Here is a 23,044-nt window from a genome sequence, read left to right as displayed (position 1 = left end):
AAAACAGAACACACTAATTGAGTGTTTAATGACCAGGCTCAGTGCAGAGGATGCAGAAGGAGGGCTCTTTATTGCACTGTTTCTGCTTCTAAAATGGTGTTTGGGTAGGAAACTTCAACACAGCACGATCAGAGCCAAACGAGGCCCTCAGCATTTGTCACCCCCGTGATTCTGGGGCATTTCCATCGTCAGGTGTCAGAAGTGGGCCATTGTAGCTGTCAGGGTGACAAGTGTTCCAAACACGGCGGGGGAAAGGGCTCCCAGCACCCAGCACAGCCTCCCGGGAGCAGCACAGAGCAGGACTGTGCTGCTGGAATAATGATCAGCCCTGCCTGGGCTTCCCTGGGAGAGCTGGCACTGCAGGCAGGGAAGGCAGGAGGGAGGAATGCGTCAGGTTCAGACACCTCCGTTATTTAATTAAAAAAACTGCTGACTCCATTTCCTCAGCCTTACAAATCCCACTACTCCAGGAACAGCAGCCCTGGAAAACGCCGAGTCCTGTCAGCAGTGCCTGGAAAATCCCCAAGCTGCTGAAGCAGGAGTGTGTGGGCAGGGGGACGCTGCCTCCCTCCCTCCCCCTGGAGCTCAGGGCAGCAGTGGGAACACAGCTCTGGGATGGAAACCCAGCAAACACAGCCCGGAGCTGCATTCCCAGCCCGGAGCTGCATTCCCAGCCCATTGCCCCAGTCCCTCAGGAATGCACTCTCTGCTGTTTAAGCAGCAATTTCGCCCTCTGTGCAATCTCAGCTGACGTTTGCCCCACACTGCACAGAGCCCTGGGGACACTGAGGGCTCAGCTGCCCAGCAAGCCCTTCCCTCCTCACACATTATCCATGTCCAAAAGGTTTTTCCCTTCCCAGATAAAGGAGAGACAATTATGTTTTAAAGACAAGACATGCAGGGCTCATATCAGATCCTGAGGAGTGCTCCAGCTCTCCTGACATCCCCTGAAGGGCAGCCACTGGAGCCCAGGACTGGGACAGCTCTGGGAGCTCACGGAGCCCAGGCTGCTCTCCTGATGCTGATGCATGCGTCATCCAGCAGACAGAGCAGCCATAAAGAACCCAGGAACCTGCAGAGGGATCCCTGTGCAATCTGCTGAAATATAAAATTCTTACGACAGTGCATTACAGAACCACGCAGGGAAATTCCCTCCTAAACAGCCCCAGGCAGGCTCAGCCTGGCACAGCCCGGGCCCTGGATGAGGCTGCAGAGTTTAACCCTTCTGCTGGTGCTGGAAGGAGCACGAGAGCAGCTCTGCACAGTGACATCTGCTGCCTCAGAGAAGGGTGTCCCTGCAAGTGTCCCAGGCCAGCTGGGATCATGCTAACATTCCCAGATTAAAGAAAATAAAGGGGTGACCTCAAAGACCAGGTTGGACAGGACCTGGGGGAGTGGAAGCTGTCCCTGCCCATGGCAGGGGGTGGCACTGGGTGAGCTCTCAGGTCCCTCCCAACCCAAACTCAGAAATGCAGGAAATGGTGCTCGGTATCACAGGAATATTTTGAAACTCAGTGTGGTTTGTCTAAATCAAAGTGGGACAGAGGATTGGCTGAGTTAATCCCAAAACCTCAAATCAATGGCAAAGGTCTTTGTGTTTAACTGTTTTTGGATAACAGCTTTAACATCAACACAGCTTGGATCAAACTCTTAGAATGCAGCAGAGGGTCTGTTTTTGCATTTGTTGTGTTTAACATCAGTAAAAACCAATGATCCACAGCAGCACTTATTATTTACAGGACTGCAGGGATAAAATCACACCTGCAACAATGCCAGTCAACTGGGAACACAAAAGGAGCATAACCTTCATCAGAGAACAAAACTCCTGAGGGTGCAGTGAACACCACACAATCACTGCATTGGAAGAGGGAGGAAATTCTTCACTATCCAGGAGTTCCCATGGCACCTTCCAGCATCAGCCAGCTGAGGCTGAGGTGTTTAAACCCTTCCCCTGAGCAGTTTTACAAACACCTTTCCTGTCAAACACCCTGAGACACAACTCAGAATCTCTCATGCTCGTGCAGGTGTAGCCTGTGGAGAACCTGCCCTGCTCAGCCCCTCAGCCACGTTCCCATGGAGATGAGAAACAGAAAATTCCTCAACAAATCACAGAATCCGAAAAAAACCTTTCTTAGCATATCTAACAAACAAAACCCACCAAAAAACCTCTCCTACAGAACTTCACATACCCAAACCAGAGCCTGGCCACAGGAACCCGCTCAGTTTGCTGCTCATGTGAAACAGAAAGAGTTTAAAGAACTCATTACAAATATCTCCAAAGGGCAGTGAGTGACTCCTGGGGCTGTGGTGACAATTTCTCACCACCACCTGCAGTGTCCATGGGCTTTGCCTGTTCAGACCCTGTCCAGCAAATGCCCTGAAGTTTTTCCATTCTGGACCAGGCACAAACTTGAGAGAAGCAGCTGGAGGAGCCTCTGGGGATGGAGCCCCTGAGCTCTGGGGGCTCCAGGTCCCTGGTGCTGGGTAAAACACTGCTCTTGGAAAGCTCCTGCTCTCTGGAGCAGCCTTTTCTAACTTTCTGCCTAATTAACTTGGGCTGTCATTCCAGAACATCTTTCCCTGGTTTATCACTCCATTCCTCTCGCTCCAGCACTGTTTAAAGCTACTGCATTATTTACAGCAACTGCAATATTTGGAATGTGATTTGTGCAAAGGATAGTTTACAGAAAGTTGTATTGCACTATGTACCATTCCTGCTCTCTGAGGAAGCAGATATTTAATTCCCAGAACAGTAAATCCCTTAATCTGAGCAAACCTAGATATTGAGCTGGAAACTAAAACGCAATAAGTAGAAGATAACAATATTTTCACCTCTCCAGCTCTCATTAATAAGCTGCTGTCCCCGGTGCCCAGTTGAGGCCCTGCTATCCCACACTGCAGGGCAGCTCCAGGCCAGGAGCACGCCTGGGGTCCCACAGCCTGGCTGTGCCCCCTCAGGGTTATTGATTCCCTGAGATTCTCCTTGGGGTTGCTGTTCCCCAAGGTGCTCAGGGTTCCCCCAGGGTTGCTGTTCCCTGGGAGTTTCCTCGGGGTTGCTGTTCCCAGGGGTAATCAGGTTTTCAGTCTTCTCTTTGCCCTGGGTGTTTCACACCAAAGCCAGAGATGACAAGTTGAGTCCAGCAGTTCGTGTTATCAAGGCTGTTTATTCTTAATTATCTCTCAGTTCTTAACGAGCTTTGCAAGGCCTCCCCAGCAGAGCAGGACACGGGGGGGACTGGGCGGATCAGAGAGCCCCACACCTTATGTACAGTACCCCTGACCCAAACACTGTCCTAGACGTATTTTATATTTACAAAATTGTACCAATACCTACTACCTATGCTAACATGTCAGTTCTACTCTAAACCAATCTCTAAAACCCAACTCAGCACAAGATGGGGGACGAGAGCAAGAACAAGGAGCACAGGGGCCACTCCCCAATTCCTCCATCTTGTCTCTTCAGCCCCATCTGCTAAGAATCCTAATTTCTATATTTATATTCTATAATAAACCAGTTACTACTTATTTTAAATTCTTAGGATTTGTGATTCTTCCTGCATGTGAGTGTTCACTCCTATGGACAGGGATCAGAGTCAGTGCCCTCCTGGGATCTGTGTGGGTCTAACTGACCCCCCTGGACAGATCCCAGACCCCCCTGTCCAGTCTCCAGACCCCTCTGTCCAGTCTCCAGACCCCCCTGTCCAGTCTCCAAACCCTCCTGTCCAGTCTCCAAACCCCCCTGTCCAGTCTCCAGACCCCTCTGTCCAGTCTCCAGACCCCCTGTCCAGTCTCCAAACCCCCCTGTCCAGTCTCCAGACCCTCCAGGGCGGCCAGAGGGATGTCCTGGCCATCCCTGCCCCACTCACCAGCGCAGGGCGATCTTGATGGGCGTGGTGAGGCAGGAGGTGAAGAGGTCGGCGGGCAGGTCGGGGATCATGGGCAGCAGCTCGCTGGCCTCGCACGCTGCCAGCTGGATGCAGTTCTTCATGGACGGCGGCAGAGGCATCTGCGCAAGGGGGTGGTTGGGGTTGATGGCAGCCACCTGCAGAGAACAAGGGAATTCCCCCGGGGGCAGTCAGGGAAGGGCAGGAAATAACCCAGGGGGAGCTGCCAGGGCTCCCTGGAGCTCTGGGTCTGGAGCTCTGGGTGGCTGTGGCAGCACCATCTCATTAGAGATGAGATTTAACTCATGGCTAATTAACAGCACTCAACTGCTAAGCCCAGAGTCAGTCTAGAAACACCCTGTAGACCAAAGCTCAGTCTATAAAGTAAAAATGCCCCAAAGACCAACATTCCCATTTTCCAAAAGCACAGGGATTCCGCTGTTTAAGATTTTGACTAAGAATATGACCTTTGAGACTCATAACTCAGGGAGTGAAAACATGAACAATCTTCCCAGCACCTTTCTGAACCAGGTAAACAAAGTAAAATCCAGCCATGAAAGTTTCTTTCCAACATTTTGCATTTTTTTCATTAGGGCAAGATACGGAATCAGAAGGTGAGAATCCCTCTGGCAGATTAAGGGAAAAGCAAACTCCTCTGATCTCCTTGCAGGGACATGGGGAACAATTATCCTGATCACTCTGGCAGCCCCTCTGGAGCACCAGTTGCAGCTTTGCTTCACTTTTCATGAATTTGAACAAATGGATAATTTATAATTTTCCAAATGAATTCCCCTCCACGCTCTCATGACGCTGTGAGCGCTCTGCTCTCTGTTAGCAAGGCTCTGCTTTTTTTTATTCCCCATGAGCGGGAACTTCAGTCAGGCACCAGGAGTTAATGAAACCTAAGGACAGAATGAAAAGCTGACACATAACCCTGCAAGTATTTTCACAACCAAATTAACTGGTAGTGTTAACCTGTGCTGCAAGAGCAGCAGCACCAAAGCAGCTGTCCCATGTAACTTCACACATTCCACGAGATGAAGAACCCCAGAGAAGATGGGATTGAATGTTTGTTGAAATAAAGACTTTATCACTTGTGCTCATCCTTCTCCCTTGGCCAGACTTGCAGAGGTTTTCCTGCAGCAGCTCCCCCTGAGCAGTGGCTCTGCCTCTCAGCAGAGCTCCCCTGGGGCTGCTCCCTCCCTCAGCAGCCTCAGGTCCTGCTGGAGCTCAGCACGAGCCAAGGGGAAAAGGGAATTGGTGGAGAAAATTGGTGGGAATTGGTGGAAAAATTGGAAGGTGAAGTCAGACCTGTACAATCTGCTTGGGAACAGCATGAGAAACCAAAACCAAAATGCTGAAAGAGAGCATTGTATCAACAAAGGAGAAAGGCCCCAGAAATATCCCAGTGGAAGTCCCAGGCTGGCAGGGAAACTTGGGGAAGGATATTCAGACCACCTTCCTCTGACTTCACAAGGCATCCACTACCAATTGATTGATCCTGTCTGGCAGTTTCATGTTCTTCCCAAGCCACAGACTAAGGGAAGTTTCTTATTGCAACAAAATATGGAATTCTTTTATGGAAGAGAAGGAACAATGAAATGTTCTGCATATCCCAGGCTAACAGACTGTCTGCTTCAGTACAATGGAATTTCCACACACCAAAGCATCTCCAAAAATTGGAATTCCAAGAGAAAGGACTGACAGGCAGGGACACTGAACACCTGTTTGGAGGTTGTATTTGTGACACTCAGTTGCCTGATTAATTCATATTCCTCCCTGAAGTCCTGGGGTTTCTAATTCAGTGTCCTGGAAGTGTAAGAAGTGAACCTTTCCAAATGTCCTTTCCCTGTGAGCCACAGGCAGCAGGGGGAGGCTCAGAACATTCCAACTTCTTCCCTTCCACTTTGCATTTCCAATTTGCTTCAATAAATTTATTATTAATTCCATTTGCAACCAAAGACAGCTTTTCATTGGGAACACGTTCCACACTCTGCAGAACTGGAACCACCAGGACAATCCCTGTGTGGATCAGGTTTTTCTGTCTCGTATTTTTGCATTCACTTCAACAGCACAAAACCACAACTGCATCGAAATCCAGCCCCAGATACCAGAGTTCTGCAACCAAAATAATGATGTCTTGTTCACCTCAGCATTCATCTCAGCAGAAAAGACCATTAGGGCCCAAATTGATTCTATTAACATTAACATTTAATTAGTGCTTGTATTAAAAATCATTCCAAGTTTAATGGGATAGCAAACTGAACCAGAAAGATCAGAGTGGCGAAGTTATTTGCAAATTAATTTGCTTTCCAACACAGTTTTAGACACATTTTTCAGTGTATACAGCAAGGCAAGCTTAAACTTCCTTTGTGCTGAGTAAAGGCAGCAGAGCCCTGCAGCCTGAGCTCTCACCTCCAGCTCCTGCTCCCTCTGGAGTGCAAATTGCTTGAAGGACTTGACGATCAGGCCGGCGTTGGAGCAGTCGTAGACGAAGATGGAAGGGCTCCCCATCCACGTCTGCAGGTCGTAGATGGACAGGGGGATGTACTGGGTGTAGTTCTGCAGGAGGAAAGCACCACTGCAGTCACCACAGACAGCAGAGCCTGAGCTGGGCCAGGTCATAAAACACACCCCCCAAACCCCACTCTGAAACCCCAGAATAAAACCTAGGTTGAACATATTAATGAATACAAATCTCAGTCAGTATCTACCAGTAATGAGGGTGTGAGCCCAAGTCAACACAAGCAACAAGCAGATTTTATTGTGGCATTATTTGAAACATCCAACTCTAAAAAAAAAGCCCAAAACTTTGCCAAGAGTTTTCAGTATCAGATATTTAGAGCTCTGATATGTGCTAACAACTCCAAACAGCATTTAATAGTCCAATTTTATCCCAAATTTCTGCAACACTGATAAAGGATGCAAACCAGCTGTCTTTAATTTAACATCAAACATCTTAAACTGAAAACCCCATCAATAAATCAGGATGGATAATTAAGCCCCTGCAGTCCATCAGCGCTACCCCGCCTGAGCCTAACGAGATGCTTCATAATTTTATTACAGCTTTAGCTTCTGTGCAACTTTCCAAATTATCCATTAAAATTAAAACCAACAAAGCTGCCTTCAACAGAGTGAAGTGCCCACAGTTCCCTTTCTGTAAATAAGAGGGATCTTGTTCCTTGTCTTCCATCTTAACGAACGCCCCCAAATAACTGGAGGCAAGAGGATAAAAATCACCCATTTAAAACCAGCTCCGAGGACCCAATCCTGAACCAAGCCAGCTGAAAATACAAACCACAGATTCCTGCCTGCACAGAGCCACCACCAAATACCCAGTGGCTGCCAGCAAGATCCTTCTCAGCTGCAGGCAGAGGGCAACCTGGTGTTCCTCCAACCCTGAGCTCAGCCCAAAATCCTCAGGAAAAGCTGTGATGTTCCTATTAACATCAGCAGGATGATGGATGGGATCATAACTCTCATTTAAATTCAAGAGACTTAAAATAGCTGTAATAAAAGCAGTAAACTTTTTACAAAAATCAAATTTTCAAGGACACGTATCAGCGTTGATAAAGACAGGAGGTCTCATAAACCATGTGTTACATAAGGCAGGCAGGGGTGAGGCATTTCCAAACCCAGTTCTGCCCATCTATAACAGTTTAGGCTGTTTCAGTCAAATGAATTGGGAAAATTGTTGATAAAAGCCAAAGTTTTAGGGAGCTGGAGCTCTGCAAATCACTGTAGGGTGGAATGAGGCACGAACAGCCTTTCTTAAGGTCACTACTCTCGTGAAGCACATTCCAAGCCCAGGAAGTTCCACATAAAAACCCTGCTCTGACACATCTCATCAATGCCATTTTACGGGCAGGCATTGTTTTACCTTTGTATTTCCAGTGCATCTTGCTCCAGCTAAGATCAGATTATAGCTCTGATTAATATTGTGGTATTTCCAACGAGAAGAATTTTATGTTCCAGCTCTACTGTGGGGGTCACATAAAACATCCCCTCTGCTAATGAGATGTAAATGAGCAGTTTGAAGCAGGAAGGGGTGCTGAAGCACAGCTCTGCAGCTCAGTGGCTCAGGGTACAGCTCTGCTGCTGCCACGCTGGGCTGGACACGCTGTTTGTTCCCTGGCTTGGGCATGGAGCAGAAGTCCCTGCCCAAACACTGCTCCCACCATCCCTCTGTGCCTCCTCCTGGGAATGACACAACAACAGCTCAACTGGAAACTGCCTGTGAACAGATTTCATCTCAATTGTTTAGTGAATAGCTCAGAGATATTTAAAATTTGTAGAGAAGCTCCTCAAAATGTCAGAATAAACATGTCTGAAGTTGGGGCATGTTGATTTTTCTCCTTTCAGAGCCATGCTGAGATTTGTTCAGGAAACAGCAGCTAAACCAGAATTTTACTCCTTACTGGTACAGCAGCACTCACAATAAATATATGAAAAATGTTATTGCAGCCTCAACATGTGGCAAAAGGCCAGCAAACACCACATTAACCAGTTCCAGGGACTGTCTTGATGCTCTCTTGGTATGTCCACATGGACAGGGAGTCAGAGCAGGAGCAATTCCGAGTTTCCATGTTCCCCTGCCATCTGTATGCCAATCATTTATTGCTTCAGAGCACTGGAGAGGAGCCCCTGGTGTCCCCCAGGGCAGGGACAGCCTCAGGTGTACAGAGAAAGCAAACAGGGAACTAAACCCTGTGAACAGATCCTAAACCTGGGACAGTGATGAGACAATGGGTTCAGACTGAGAGGGGAAACTCAGCGAACATTCTGGGAAGAAATCCCTCCCTGGGAGGGTGGGCAGGTCCTGGCACAGGTGCCCAGAGCAGCTGGGGCTGCCCCTGCATCCCTGGCAGTGCCCAAGGCCGGGCTGGCCGGGGCTGGAGCAGCCTGGGATGGGCAGGGCTGGCACTGGCCCTGCACGGGCTTCAGGGCCCCTCCAACCCAATCAGGCCGTGACTGCAGGACCCAGCCCTGCCCCAGCAGAAGCTGCAGGGCCTGGCAGGGCTGTGCTGAGGCAGACCCACCTTGTTGAAGACCCAGATCTCTCCGTTGACCGTGGGCCGGGGCACGCCGTGCCCGTTGTAGTGGAACAGCACGCGCTCCTCCTTGGCATTGCGGCGCAGCGACGTGCACAGCTTCTTCACCTCGTCCACCGTGGGGTCCAGGCTCTGCTTGTACCTGGCCTGGGACACAGCGGGGACAGGGTCACTGCCACAGCGGGGACACAGCGGGGACAGGGTCACTGCCACAGCGGGGACAGGGTCACTGCCACAGCGGGGACAGGGTCACTGCCACAGCCTGGGACACAGCGGGACAGGGTCACTGCCACAGCGGGGACAGGGTCACTGCCACAGCCTGGGACACAGCGGGACAGGGTCACTGCCACAGCGGGGACAGGGTCACTGCACACAGCGGGGACAGGGTCACTGCCACAGCGGGGACAGGGTCACTGCCACAGCGGGGACAGGGTCACTGCCACAGCGGGGACAGGGTCACTGCCACAGCGGGGACAGGGTCACTGCCACAGCCTGGGACAGGGTCACTGCCACAGCCTGGGACACAGCGGGGACAGGGTCACTGCCACAGCGGGACAGGGTCACTGCCACAGCCTGGGACACAGCGGGGACAGGGTCACTGCCACAGCGGGGACAGGGTCACTGCCACAGCGGGGACAGGGTCACTGCCACAGCCTGGGACACAGCGGGGACAGGGTCACTGCCACAGCGGGGACAGGGTCACTGCCACAGCGGGACAGGGTCACTGCCACAGCCTGGGACACAGCGGGGACAGGGTCCCTGCCACAGCGGGACAGGGTCACTGCCACAGCCTGGGACACAGCGGGGACAGGGTCACTGCCACAGCGGGGACAGGGTCACTGCCACAGCCTGGGACAGAGTCACTGCACACAGCCTGGGACACAGCGGGGACAGGGTCACTGCACACAGCCTGGGACACAGCAGGGACAGGGTCACTGCCACAGCGGGGACAGGGTCACTGCCACAGCCTGGGACACAGCGGGGACAGGGTCACTGCCACAGCGGGGACAGGGTCACTGCCACAGCCTGGGACAGGGTCACTGCACACAGCGGGGACAGGGTCACTGCCACAGCCTGGGACACACCGACAGCACAGGTTGCAGGGAGTTTAGCACAGCTCCTAACTCCCACCCAGCTCATTCATTTTTCATTTATTAATATTCAAAAAGCCTTAGGAAGGTGAAATCAAAGATAACCCCTCACTTAATCCTCCATTTCAGACCCTCTACACCTGCAACTGAACAAATTCCCTCTTTTGAAGTGAGAAAATTGTAAAGGTCCACACCATTCCCGAGACAAAATGACACAAAAGGCCCAGGAATTTGACATTCACACAGTTGGCTAAAAAGGGGGAAAAGTGATGGAGAGCCCTTGGAAACTGTCCTTTGCCTTGGGAAAAAGGGATGCATGCCCCCAGCTGTGGCTGTGGCACCCCATTCCTGTTCCTATGAGCACTGAGAGCACACTGGAGGATGGAGGAAAAATCAAACTGGCAAAAACCCCAATGCTTCAAACATCTTTGAACTTGGCTGAGTTCAAGACACCCAGGTAGGAGCTGGTTTGTCACGCTCAAAAGTGCATTTTTTTGAAGGAAGGCCAAATAATAACAGAAAGTCTTTCAACTGTCCTTTGAAAGACAAAAGCCTGGCTCTTTCTCTCTTCTCCAGAGCTACAGAGACTGAAACCCCAGAATCACAATAAAAACCTTCAATCTGAAGCAGTGAAATAAAGACCCAAGTTTAAGAGCAGGAAAAACACACCTCTCCAATAGCTGCCATTGGGAGCCAGATTATAAAGCAAACCAAGCAGAGTTTGGGCTTTTTAGGTTTTTCTCTGTGACAGCCAAAGATGAGAAAGTCTTAAAATGTCACAGTAAAAGAGGATGAAGGACTTAAATTGTTTATCTGAGAAGCCTGAGGAGCAGATACAGTGCTGCTCAATTAACAGCCAGAGTCTCCAGCCAGCAGGGAAGAGGGAACAATGAATGGAAGCATTTAATGATGGCAACACCCAAGAAAAGCAAGCAAAAGGAGGAAAAATATGAAGCAAGAAGCAGTGATGTGACACCCTCATCCTTTCTGGGAACCTCAGCACTCAGGAAAGCCAAGAGGCTGCATTAATCTTCCCACAGAGCCCCCACCTCCTCCTCTCTCCACTCACAGCAGTGATGAAGACACTGATTGGCAAAAATGTGCCCCTTAAATCCCAGCCTGGCTGCTGGCAGCTTCAGCAGCCACCCAAACCTGAGGGCTGGGGAATTTCAGCTTTTTTCTTCCACAGGAGAACAGGCTCATTCCATCCCTCCTCACGTCCCCAGAGCATCAATATTAAACACAGCTCACAGTAAATGGAGGTGGATTCAGACTCTAAAACTAAAGTCTGTAGGTCTCAATTTCCAAACTGCAAACAGATCATTTGGGCCTGGAGAAACACGAGGACAGGGGGAATGGAAAGGAGGGGAGGCAGCCTGTGAGTAAGCACAGTCTGAGCCCTGCTGCCAGCTCAGGACTCAGGTGGGAGTTTCAGATGTGACAAGAACCAGGTACGTGAGTAACACAGCCCAGGTGGTGCCTTTTTTGTCTTCTTCTTTCCTCCCATCGTTATTCCTCTACCTTCCCCACCAAGGTGCTGATTCCTTCCCCTCCAGCTCCCAGCACTAATGAGTGCACAAGGTAACAGAGCCCAACCAAACCCCAGAGCTCTGAGGGGCTGAACCCTAGCAGCTGCTGTTGGTGGCACAGACACCTCCCAGACTTTGGGTTGTTCTCCCCTGTTTTTATCAGCCATTGCCCGGTTCCGGAGCACTGCTGCTCCTCCTGCCCTCCATCAGGGCTGCTGACAGGCATTTCCTGGCTTTGGAAGGAGCCTGTGCTCCCTGACAGAGACAGGACACTCCAGCCTCCTCCTGGACACTGCATCTGGAGCAGCAGAGCTGTCCCAGTGCCCTGGGGGGATGGCACTGCCCCTCTGTGGGAATGGGAGCTCCTGATCCCCTCCTGCCTCACTGAAAAGCTCCTGTCAGAAGCACAAACGTGGTGGCCTGATCCAGGAGATTCTCATTATTCAGCTCACACAGGCAAAGTTAAAAGCTCTGCTTGTTTATTGCCACACTTCTGTGAAACACTCACTGGCTCATCCAACCTTGTCCCTGTTAACTTGTGACAGTTCGGATGTCAGCTCTTTAAGGATTTCAGTGCTGAAACTTCAGGACTGATAAAACACTGTATTGACAAATTTGCAGGAAATAGGAGAAGTCTCAACAGAAAGGAGTTTTGGCACCCAAACCAGGAAAAGAAACCAGTCTGGGGGTAGCACCAGGTGGTTTTGCTGTGGACATTACCCATGTTTAAAGCCGAAATGGGAAGTGAGATGGTGCCACTCCAAAGCCGTGGTGCCAATCATCCCCTGACATCCCCACAGAATGACCTCCCAAATCACCGTCCCTTTGTTTCACAAGGGATTTACTTCTCTCAAAGGAAAAATAAAGCAGCCAGGTGTTCAGTGCCTGGCAGGGCACAGCAGGGACCTCCCCAACACGAGTCTGTCCAGAGAGGAAAACCCCTTCCTTCAGTGGATTCATCAGCTCCTACCCCACTGGAATGTCTGCATGCACTGGCTGCAGAATTCCCACACTCTCCTGGATTTTGACTTCAAATTAATGGCTCTGCTTTGGAAACTTCACCCAATTACAGGTTTTCCTTTAATTTTTAATGGGGCCAAGACACACGTGTGGCACTGAGGAGGAGCCCCGGGCAGAGCCCCCTTTCCTGAGGAGCCGGGGCTGCAGCAGCTCGTGGCTGTGCCAAAGGGCTCTGCTGTCACCTGAGCCACCAGCACTGGCTCGTCACCACTCCCAAACCTGGCTCTGCTCACCCTGCCAGCTGCTGAGTTGGGAAACAGCTCAGGGCTGGGGCCGTGAAAAGCAGGGAGTGCAGAGTGCCAGAGGTGACAGAACAGGGGACTGAGGCTGCTGATGCTGCCCAACTCCCAGTGGCCATGGAAAGTTCTGGAAGGCAGGCCAGGTTCCCATCACCAGGGGCACTGCCCAGCCCAGCAGGCAAGAGGCACTGCTGGGGCACCACGGCTCTTTCTGCAGGGAGAGGGATTTTTTCCCCTTAAGAAAATAGGAGGATAAACCCATTTTCTCATCAAAGCTGTAAAACTCAAGTCTTGCTCTTTCATTCTTCTGCCCAAGACCTCAGTGTTTGTTCCAGAAACACCCACAAGGCTCAGACCACGGCGTGTGATTCCACACCAGAATCCAACCCCAGCACAGCGGACACAAAGTGCATGAAAGACGTGTGACAAATGTCTCTGCTGGCATCCAGAGCCTCTGCTCTTCACAACATCCTCTTCTCATTCAGCAGAACAAACCCTGAAGTCACTCCCCTTTTATCCCTAAGATACCTTACTGAATGTGTTCCAAATTTATCCACAGAAGAAACTACTCCAACATTCAGCATTTTATACTGAAACTGCCTTTTACACCTCCTTGCAGAAGAAGGATGCTCCTACCCAGAATCTATAATGAGATATAAAAGCTTTATTTGGCTGAAGATTGGGATTTTTTAAACAGCTTCTGGGTGACAAAGAATCCCAAATGCAAATGGCACACACAAGGCACTGCACGTGGTGGATAAAAGAAATAAAATAGAGGCAAGACAGCTGCAGTGTTTGAGGTTTTCATGCTCCCTCTTGAAGGGCTCATTGCTGCCCCATCCCTGGAGGTGCCCAAGGCCAGGCTGAGGCACCTGGTTCAGTGGAAGCTGTGGATGGTCTGTGAGGTCCCCTCCAAGCCAATTCCATGATTCCATTTCTCAGGACACGGACACATTTCCTGTCCAGCCCGTGGCACAGCCTCCGTGGTGCATCCCAAACTCGGGGATGCAGCAGGTGCTGCTTCCCCTTACCCTCAGCAATGCTTTTTCCTGATCCAAATTCCAAGGAGCAGCCCGGGGTGCAGCTGCCACTTGGAGCAGATCTGCATCCCAGGTGCCAAATGCAAAGACACTAAACCTGTGACTTTGCCATGCACACAGCCAGCCTACTCCACATGATTTAATTAAAAGGAATCAAAGCAAGCTCATTATTCCAAGAGAGGGTTTTTGGAGCAATGCCTAAGTTGGAAAAACTCAACTATAAGAAGCCTTACAAAGACTAAGTGACTAAACCCAAGAGGAACAAGAGCAGCAGCTTGCAGGGCAAGGGTGGGCAGGTTGCACCAGCTCTCGTGGCCGTGGGCACAGAGCCATCCCTGCTGCCCAGGGATCCACCCTGCATCAACATCCCTGGGGCTCCACGTGGAGTTCAGCCACACTGAGGCAAACATCTCACAGGCAAAGGATAAAACCACCCCAGACAGAGATGTTTCTCAGACACTTGAAGAGCTATTAAAGATGAACACTTAGAATCCTGGATTAAGTTTTAAGTGAAGAGCATAAAATGGAATTCATTCATATTCCACTTTATACGAGGCAGCTGCCAGTTTGATGCAACGTGTTCCTGACAGTGTCTGGAACAAAGTGGGCTCAGACACATAAAACAGGCACATATATGTCAAAAACAGCCAGGATGAACGTGTGGTACACACAGCAAAGCAACACCATTATATTTTACTTTTTAAATCTCCTGAACACATTGGAGCATCTAAGCAATGAACAGGAACATGGCCAAAAAAAAAAAAAGGAAAATCCAAGATAGGATCAGGCAATTTCAGCAAGATGAGAAGCCCAGAGCTGGTGCAGCCATTCCCAGCCACTGTGGGTGACACAGTGAGACCCCCAGTTCCCACACCCCCATCCCATCTCCAGGAACCAAAAAGTATCAACTGAATTATCTCAAGCATTGAGTTACTGAGCATCACCTGTAAAACCCCTCTGAAACCACCTGGGTACCAGGAAAGGGGAAAGCAGGAAGAATGACATCAGCTTCTAAAGGAATCCAGAGGAAATCCAGGCTGAGCTCTGTGCTGGGCACGTTGGTGGAATAATAATAAACAAACAGAACCACGAACAAACACTTTGGGGAACAGCCCATTCAGCATCTCTAATGAGAAGCCAGACTTTTCAAATCAAACTCTTATCTTGTAGGGTTTTCTAAAGAAATCAAAGAGCACAGACATGAGAGGAAGTATCTTTTTGATATAAGCCCATTTGGATTCCCAGAGGATATTTAGCAAGATCTCAGCACAGATCTGGAGGAAAGTCCATATATAAAGACTTGCAGATAAAACAGGCAGGTGGGGGAGAATCCCCAATCCTGCCCGTGGAGGGAAGCTCCAAGAGGATCTGTTTTGTAGCCTGACTCATCCAGCACATTCCAAACACTGGTGCCAGGGAGGGAGGGGGCAGGAACACTGCAGGCAGCCCCTGCCACGGGCACGGCTCCCCAGAGCTCTGCGAGAGGATTTTCACTGCTCTCCTTTTACACTCACACATTTCCTTTCCACAACTCCACCACTCCAGCCCTCCCCTGCTCTGCCTCCCCGTGATGCCAGGCTGGCCTGCTGCCAGGCCTGCTGAGGGGGAAGCTGTTCTAGGGAAAAGCCACAGACTTCACTCCCAAACAAAAATACTTTGTTCTCTGGTTCATCCAAAACGGTGATTAATAACCCAGCCCTGCAATTCACCGGGATTTCATTTTAATACTGACTAAACCACAGCTCTTTCCTTGCATCAAAGGAAGATTTAGGATCCTGCATTTACACTGACTATGGAGACACATCAAAGGACAAATTCAGAGCTTCTGGGTTTGCACAATTCCACAATAAACATCCCAGGGCAGGACATGGCAGTGCCAGGACAGGACACGGCAGTGCCAGGACAGGACACGGCAGTGCCAGCCCAGGACAGGGCAGTGCCAGGGCTGTCCCAGCCCAGGACAGGGCAGTGCCAGGACAGGACACGGCAGTGGCAGGGCTGTCCCAGCCCAGGGGCTGCAGGGCTCAGGGAGCAGGGACACACCGAGCCTGCTGTGTGATAAGCTCAGAGATAACTCAGCCCTGTAAGGAGTGACTGCAGTTCATCCCCACTGCCCATCCATCACAAACCCAATCACCTCAAGCCCACGCTGATATGGCCACAATAACTCTGGGCTTGGACACATCATGCAAATATAAATTACTCTGAACCATATCCACAGATTCCAGGCTTCTTAATTTTATACTTAAAAATAAAAAAAACAACCTACCTCCTCCTTTTAGGTGTTTTAATTTTAGGCTGTGGGCACATGAAATTACCCTGATGCAAATTCATGAGGATTAGGCCAAGATAATAAAAACTGCATATTTAAGTACAAAGGAGTGTGCTGGAAATCCCAAACTGACGTTACAGGCAGCAGCTTAACCTGGTTAACACAGGCCAGGAGAAAACATTACTGATAAAATTATTAGTCATTGCTAACTTGAAAAATATTCATTACAGTGAAGACAAACTACAACTTAGAGATGCTTTAATTTAAATATTAAACTAAGCCAAAGGGAGACTCTTGCCAGTCTGAGGCAAGTCCTCTGCAGACATTTGGTGCATTTAAACCCCTCTCCTAATTCCCCCTGGAGCAGCCCGAGGCTGCTGGAGCTGCTGCTGCCAGGACAGGAGGGTGGCTGGAGCCAGCTCTGAGCGTGGCACAGCCCCTCCTCTGCCTGCAGCCAGCAGTGGGGACTTTACCTTCCCTCTGCAGAGTCTCTGACCTTGCTTTCAAGTCCAATGTGAAATGAATTCCAAAGTACCTAATCCTCCCTGTGCAGGCTCGGGATCCAATAACACTTCCAAAAAATGCCTCCGAGCAGTTTGTTCATGAGAACTGATGTTGACAGGGAAGACAAAAATCAGGACAGCCAACCTTGAGTTGCTGCTACAATACATCCACGAGACAGGTGTGTTCCTCAGCAGTTACCAGCTGCATCACACTGCAGGTTTGTGCCAAAGTTCACAGAAATTCCACCCACCAAGGCCCCGTGTTTGGTACAAATCCTTCCCTCTCTGCTCCCATCACCATTCTGAGAGGGCTGTGTAAATAATTGCCTACTTTGAAACAAAGGGAATGGTAAAAGAACTGCAATCTGCTTTTCATATGCCAGCTCTGCACCCTCAGCCTGGTGACAGCTCCATGGGTCACATCCAAGGTGCCCTAACAGGATTTTAAGTCCACCCCAGGTCACATCTTTCAAACCTGCTTAGTCAAACAATGTAACTCCTAAGCATCAGTGTCACTTCAGTTCCATTTCTTCTCTACAACCCCAGCTTTAAGAGCTCTTTACAGTTTAGGGCTCTGCATTTCTTGTTTCTTAAACAGAAACTTGGATGTTACTGGGAGCCCAGTTTAGGCTGCAGGAGTACAAACTGGTGAATTCTGAGACTGGGTGTCTTTATACCCTGCCCCAGGTGCTCCAGGGAGGAGCTGCAAGGTTAGGGCCCTGCAGGGCAAGAACTTCATCTTCTCAATACTAAATAATTGTTCAGTAATTTCAGCTCTCCGCTGATTGCAAAGTAATTGCTTAATGAAGCAATTTTCTGATTACAAACACCTTAACGAGTCAGGAGAAGGAAAGCCAATCATTCCAAGGTTTATGCTTTGCTAATCTCCGCAGGCAAGGAGCTAAAACCAAAGCATTTCAGGATTTTCCCATTCTGCCTTAGAGAGAAGCAGGAATAGAAATAAAAATGTCAATAGATTCCACTGTTAACCTCTAAGTTTTACACTAAACTGGTGGTGTCTGTAGCAAGAGGCTCCAGTGCAGCATCCCCTGCATGTCCCAGCCCTGCAGCCCTCTCCAGGGGATGCAGGTGCTGCTCCTGCACACGGAGCACCAGGATGCTGCCAGTGACCTGCAGGAAGCTCCTCCCCACCCAACACAAGACAAGGTGCTTTTAAATAGGCCACCCTGAGCTGGGTGGTAATTACAGAAACACGTTAATCAGCTTTGCCAGGCAGAGCAGCTTTTCTCTCCAAGAGCCTTTTCCTATCAGCTCTTTCCTCCCACCTCTGACAAGCCGACATCAATGGTCACAGGAAAAGACCCTCAAAAACACAAATCTTGCTCCCTGCCAACTCTGGCCCCATTTTGACGACAGAGCACAAACCAAAACAGGCATGAAGAATAAAAGATGTGAAATGAAGCTGCTGTCAGAGGTGTGGAAAGGAAGGCAAGGGCTCTGAGCAGAGTTCAGAGTCAGCAGCAGTTCAGACGCTGGCTGATCTCCTTCCTTCAAGCACAGCCTGCCCACAGAGCTCCAGGCTCGCAGCAGATGCCAGGACCCACAGGATTCCAGGATTTTCCCACTGAACTGACTTTGCAAGTTTGCTGCCTTAGCTCCAGAACGCCAGCCCCTGCTGCCTGCAGTGCACCACCAGCTCGGCTCTAGAGCAGCCCAGTGCCCCTTCCTGCTCCCCACAGCTCCTGAACACGCTTCCCCACAGCACTCCCTGCCTGCAACCATTTCTTTTCCCTTTTGTGACTCACTTTTCCAGGAGAATCTCCGAGAAATCAGTATTAGGTACACTACTGCTGCAATTTCACAGTTTCCACTTTCAGTGGTGTGTTAAAGATTTATCAGGTTTTTTTTCCCCTCACTATCAAAAGCATTAAAACATGAGCTGTACCAGGGCTGCAGCAGGGAGCTTCCCCCTTGCACAGCCAATTCCCAGATCCTGTTATCCCTGCTCCAGGAGCCCTTCCATGTACAGCTGCTCCCAGAGCAGGGGAGAGGTGCCCCAGGTGAGGGTTCTCAGCTCACACCTGCCCTGCCAGGTGTCCTTGGGGCTGCTCTGAGCCAGCCCATGGGGAGGCAGGCTTGGCTTTATTTTTTCATTTCTTACTGGGAGTTGGTTATTTGGTGCCAGATTCAGAGGTGTGAGAGAGGTGCAGTTTGGGATTTAAAATATGATGTCCTGTGAATTCTGCTCTGAAGGGTGGTAAAGATCAGGATTATAGTTTGAATAATAACTACTATCAGTGACATTTTATAGTTTTTCTTTATAGTTCTTCTTGTTACCTGCTGTTCTTTAGGAAACTGAATTACCTATTCAGGTGCAGATCACCTGGAGAGCCACCAAAGGGAAAACTGCAACACTCACTCACTTCTCCTCATCTTCTCCCTGTTCCCAAGGCACTCAAGAGTGGTTTTCATCCTTTACCTGAGATCTGTGTTTTTCTGGCCCAGTGCTTCAGAGGGGTATCCAGTGAAGCAGCTGACAGTGACAGGTTTTCAAACAGGAGAACACAAATAACTGGGCTTCACAATTAGACTTGTTGACTCCACTTGTATGGGAGACTTTTTTTTTCCCTGAAAAAAACCCTGCTGGTTTATGCTGAAGACAGTTGATCTTTAACAAGACAGCAAAGGATTGATACAGCAGAATTTTGCAGAGCCTGAAATAGCTGCCAAATTCAAGAGGCTGTTGGGAAATGAAAACCAACAAACATAGTTCTCCAAGGAAAACCTGGTTTTGTTAAACAAGGTCACACTGTCTTTTTGTTGTTTTCTTTCCTTCTTATAATTTTTTTCTTACATGTTCCTACATCTGCAGATATCTCCTACTGGAGACCAAGTACCAGTTTTTCCATGTTCCCCTTCGGAATTCTACAGTATTTCTTCTGCAGGAGCAATTAGTATTTGCTGTTGTTTTAAAAGAAAAACCCTACAGAAATAAAGGAAAAGTATGACTCACTGAGAGACCAATAATTAGGTCATGTGTTCAATTAGTTTTCATGCTTAAGTAGTTACTCTTTAGGAAATGCTCCCCCTTTGATGTGCAGCAGCAACTTCCCAATTAATTAGGCAGAAAAAAGCAATGAAGGAATGAAACCTCAGACACCAAATCAAAGCCCAGAGATCTCTAATGAGGGGAACAACAGCATCAACAACAGACAACATGCACTAAAAGGTAGAGGCTTTCAATGATCCATTTCAAGTATCTTGGCTGTACTTCCTTTGAAATTAAGAGAAAACTGTTGGGAAGCAGACTAGAAGAGAGGGAGAAGCAGCCTGTTTGATCAGAAAATCACTGTTTCCTTGAAGGCCTGCCACAAAAGAGATAATTTATCCATATTGTGGGAGATGTGTCCTCAGAGACCATCACTCACTGGTGCAGGCAAGAGGGTGAGATTGGATCAGAGAGAAAAGGGAAACCCCATTCCTTCCAAGCTGCCCAGGGAACAGCAGCAGAACTGCTGTGCTCAGTGCCCCTGCCCTCAGCAGGGATGCTCCAGCTGCAGGCATTCCCAAACACCAGCACTCACTATCAAAGCACCCTTCCCAAAGGCTTCCTAACAGTTTATTTAATCTTGTCTTCTAGATTTCCCCAGTCCCTTCCCCATCCAGGATTTTCATCCCCCTTCATGGCTCTCAGCTCTCCTTCACCCCAGGGGATGCCCATTCAGGTATAATCCATTCAGCTCTAATGAAATCAACTCATTCCAGGAGAGAATTAAAACAGCCCAAATGACTCTCTTAGCAAAAAAGGGGAAATTGAGAGGAGAAAAAGGGAGGCAAAATTGTAGCACTTGAATTAAAAAATCAATGCTGTAATTGACTTTGTTTTATGCAGGCAAGTGGGTGTGAGGGGGAGGATTCTCTGGGATGTGATGTTGCAGCCCCTTGGCCTCGCTGCTCTCGGTTGCTGCTGGGGAAGGGCAGGAGGGGAGTGCAGATGGCAAATCCCTGCTGGGGTCAGTCCTGCAGAGCTGCAAACCCCTCACACTCCATTCAGCTGCTTCTTGAGGATGTAAAAAGCCCCACATTCCACAGAACTGCCCTCCAACTGGAGGGTCCCTGCACAAGAGATCCCAGTGGAGCAGCTCAGCAGGAGCCACGCAGGAGCTGTGTCTGCATCCTTCCCACCTCTCCTAGGAATGGTTATGAACTGCGGGTTTTGGCCTTCCTGGCAGGCCTGGGAAAGCTCATCAGAGAATAAAGGACAGGACTGCAAAAAGCAGCTGGTGCAGGAGAGCCACTGGGATCTGTGCACCAGTAAAATCCCAACAGAAGCATCAAAATGATTGAGCGAAGGAGGAAAAACTCCTTGAGTGTTCTGGTCAGTTTAGAGTTAAAGGGAGAACCTGGTCAAAAGCCAGAGCTAACAAAGAGGAAAAAAAATCTATAATTTCATGCAAATTTAATACGCATATGCTCCAGACTACTTCATACCAGGTCCTGAATTATGTAAACTGTGCCTCATCCAGGCACAGGGCACTGGATGTCCAGGGAGGGCTGGGAGCCAGGGAAGGAGATGTCCAGCAGGAGAAGCAGGGGGAACAAAGCCTGGCACCCCTCTAAGGAGGCAGGCAGCAATTCCACCCTGAGCTGAGCCCACAGGACCTGTGCAGGGATCAGGGCACACGGGGAGCTTCCACACAGCTCTGACAATTCCAGCCTGGAGACAACTCACTCCCTCTGAGCAGTGCCCCGGAGAGCAGAGCACCTCCAGCCTCCCTAGGGCACTTCCACCTTCCCCAGGGCACCTCCAGCCTCCCTAGGGCACCTCCACCTTCCCCAGGGCACCTCCACCTTCCCCAGGGCACCTCCACCTTCCCCAGGGCACCTCCACCTTCCCCAGGGCACCTCCACCTTCCCCAGGGCACCTCCACCTTCCCCAGGGCACCTCCACCTTCCCCAGAGCACCTCCACCTTCCCCAGGGCACCTCCACCTTCCCAAGGCACCTCCAGCCTCCCCAGGCAGCTCTGCAGGGCTGCAGCCCAGGGCCCAGCTCCCCTGCCAAGCCGGGACTTGCAGAGCACTAACTCCTGCTCGTAAAAATCCCCACGAGCTCCTGCATCTCCATAAACCATCCCACTGCAGCAGCACTCAGTTTGCAGTCCATTAGTCCTGTTTTCAAAGGCTCTTGACTCTTAAGCTAAGGCAAGTCCCTGCCTTTGCAGTGGCACAGCGTGCAGTGGTGCCAAGAAAACTGAATTTACACCCCAACAACAGGGCAGTCTTTGCTGCTCGCAGGCAGCACAGCAAAGCTGAGCTCTGCCTGGGCACCTGCTGCAGGGCTGCAGCTGCACAGCCAGGGCTCTGCAGGGGCTCTGCAGGGGCTCAGCAGCACAGAAACCCCTTTTCAACACGATCCATTCCTTATTGAAGTATCTGAAATACAGAGCGTGCGAGGACCCTCCCACAGGAACTCCCATTGTTTTATCCGGGCAGTTCTGGCTCTCCCTTGCCCGGTGCTCCCCGGGGACCCCAGCCCTGCTTCCCCCCACTCCTGCAGCCGCCCGGAGCGGAGGGGCAGCCCCAGGGAAGGTTCTCCCCTCCAGCCAGGCATTACCGGCTCCTTCCTCTTCACTTTCACTCCCTTTTCTCCTTCCCTTCTCAGCTGCTTCTCAGCCCCTGTGATCCCTGTAATTGAGCCTCTTTCCAGATTACCCTCACGTTTAACCCCTTCCCTGCCCACTAAAACTCAAGCCCCAAACCCAAGGGAGTGTCAGTGTAGAGCTGTCTTGGTTTTCCTTCCACTTTTTCTCCAGCATCTCAATTATATCCGCACTGAACTGCAAGAACTCTTTATCTGTCCAGAGAACTCTTTAGCAAGACAGATCGAGCCCACAGCTCTGTCATCTCCTACCCTCTCTCCCAGTACAATCTTCATTTGAGAACTGCATGAAATGACTGAATATTGCTTAACTGCAGGATTTTGCAGAGGAAACAACAGCTGAAGAGATTTTTACTCCCGCAGCACACGAATTTATGTAGCTACACAACAATAAAGCAAAGTCTTAAATTTAATCAGAACAAATACTTCAAGCAATGGCAAGCTGATAAATTATTTAGAAAGGGGCTCAATAAGACCTGGAAGGAAATATCCATCAGCTGTGCAGCCAGGGAGCTTCCAGAAACAAGGAATTTTCATGCTTTACCCCTTTCACAGTTTTCTTTCAGAAAAGCTGTTTGCATTGAGCAAAAAGGGGATGTTTGAACAGAAGCAGCCCAGGACTGGCTGGCAGCAATGCCACAGGACTGGTCACACAGTGGTCACAGTGCCACCATCCACTGGCAGCAATCAGCACCAATTGTGCATTCCCAACAAGGTGCTGATGCCAGCAGCTCCTGCAGGAAGGAGCTGACAGCCTGGGAATATTGGCTATTTCAGAAGATTGTCATGATTTG

General features: G+C 49.9%; 1 protein-coding gene across 1 annotated transcript in view; it reads right to left on the bottom strand.

Annotated features, from left to right (window-relative positions):
- Nucleotides 1–23,044, bottom strand: part of RPTOR (regulatory associated protein of MTOR complex 1) — a 97,314-nt gene that overhangs the window by 61,600 nt on the left and 12,670 nt on the right. Inside the window, exons 4-6 of the mRNA XM_063409026.1 lie at nucleotides 8,924–9,082; nucleotides 6,300–6,446; nucleotides 3,867–4,042 (exon numbers count right to left, since the gene is read on the bottom strand). Of these exons, the coding sequence (XP_063265096.1) occupies nucleotides 3,867–4,042; nucleotides 6,300–6,446; nucleotides 8,924–9,082 (482 nt within the window). The remainder of the gene's footprint in view (nucleotides 1–3,866; nucleotides 4,043–6,299; nucleotides 6,447–8,923; nucleotides 9,083–23,044) is intronic.

Source organism: Prinia subflava, chromosome 12 (genome assembly GCF_021018805.1).
Source record: "Prinia subflava isolate CZ2003 ecotype Zambia chromosome 12, Cam_Psub_1.2, whole genome shotgun sequence".
Taxonomy (NCBI): Eukaryota; Metazoa; Chordata; class Aves; order Passeriformes; family Cisticolidae; genus Prinia; species Prinia subflava.
Note: the sequence above shows the minus strand (reverse complement) of the source record. Positions and strands in the feature narration are given on the sequence as shown.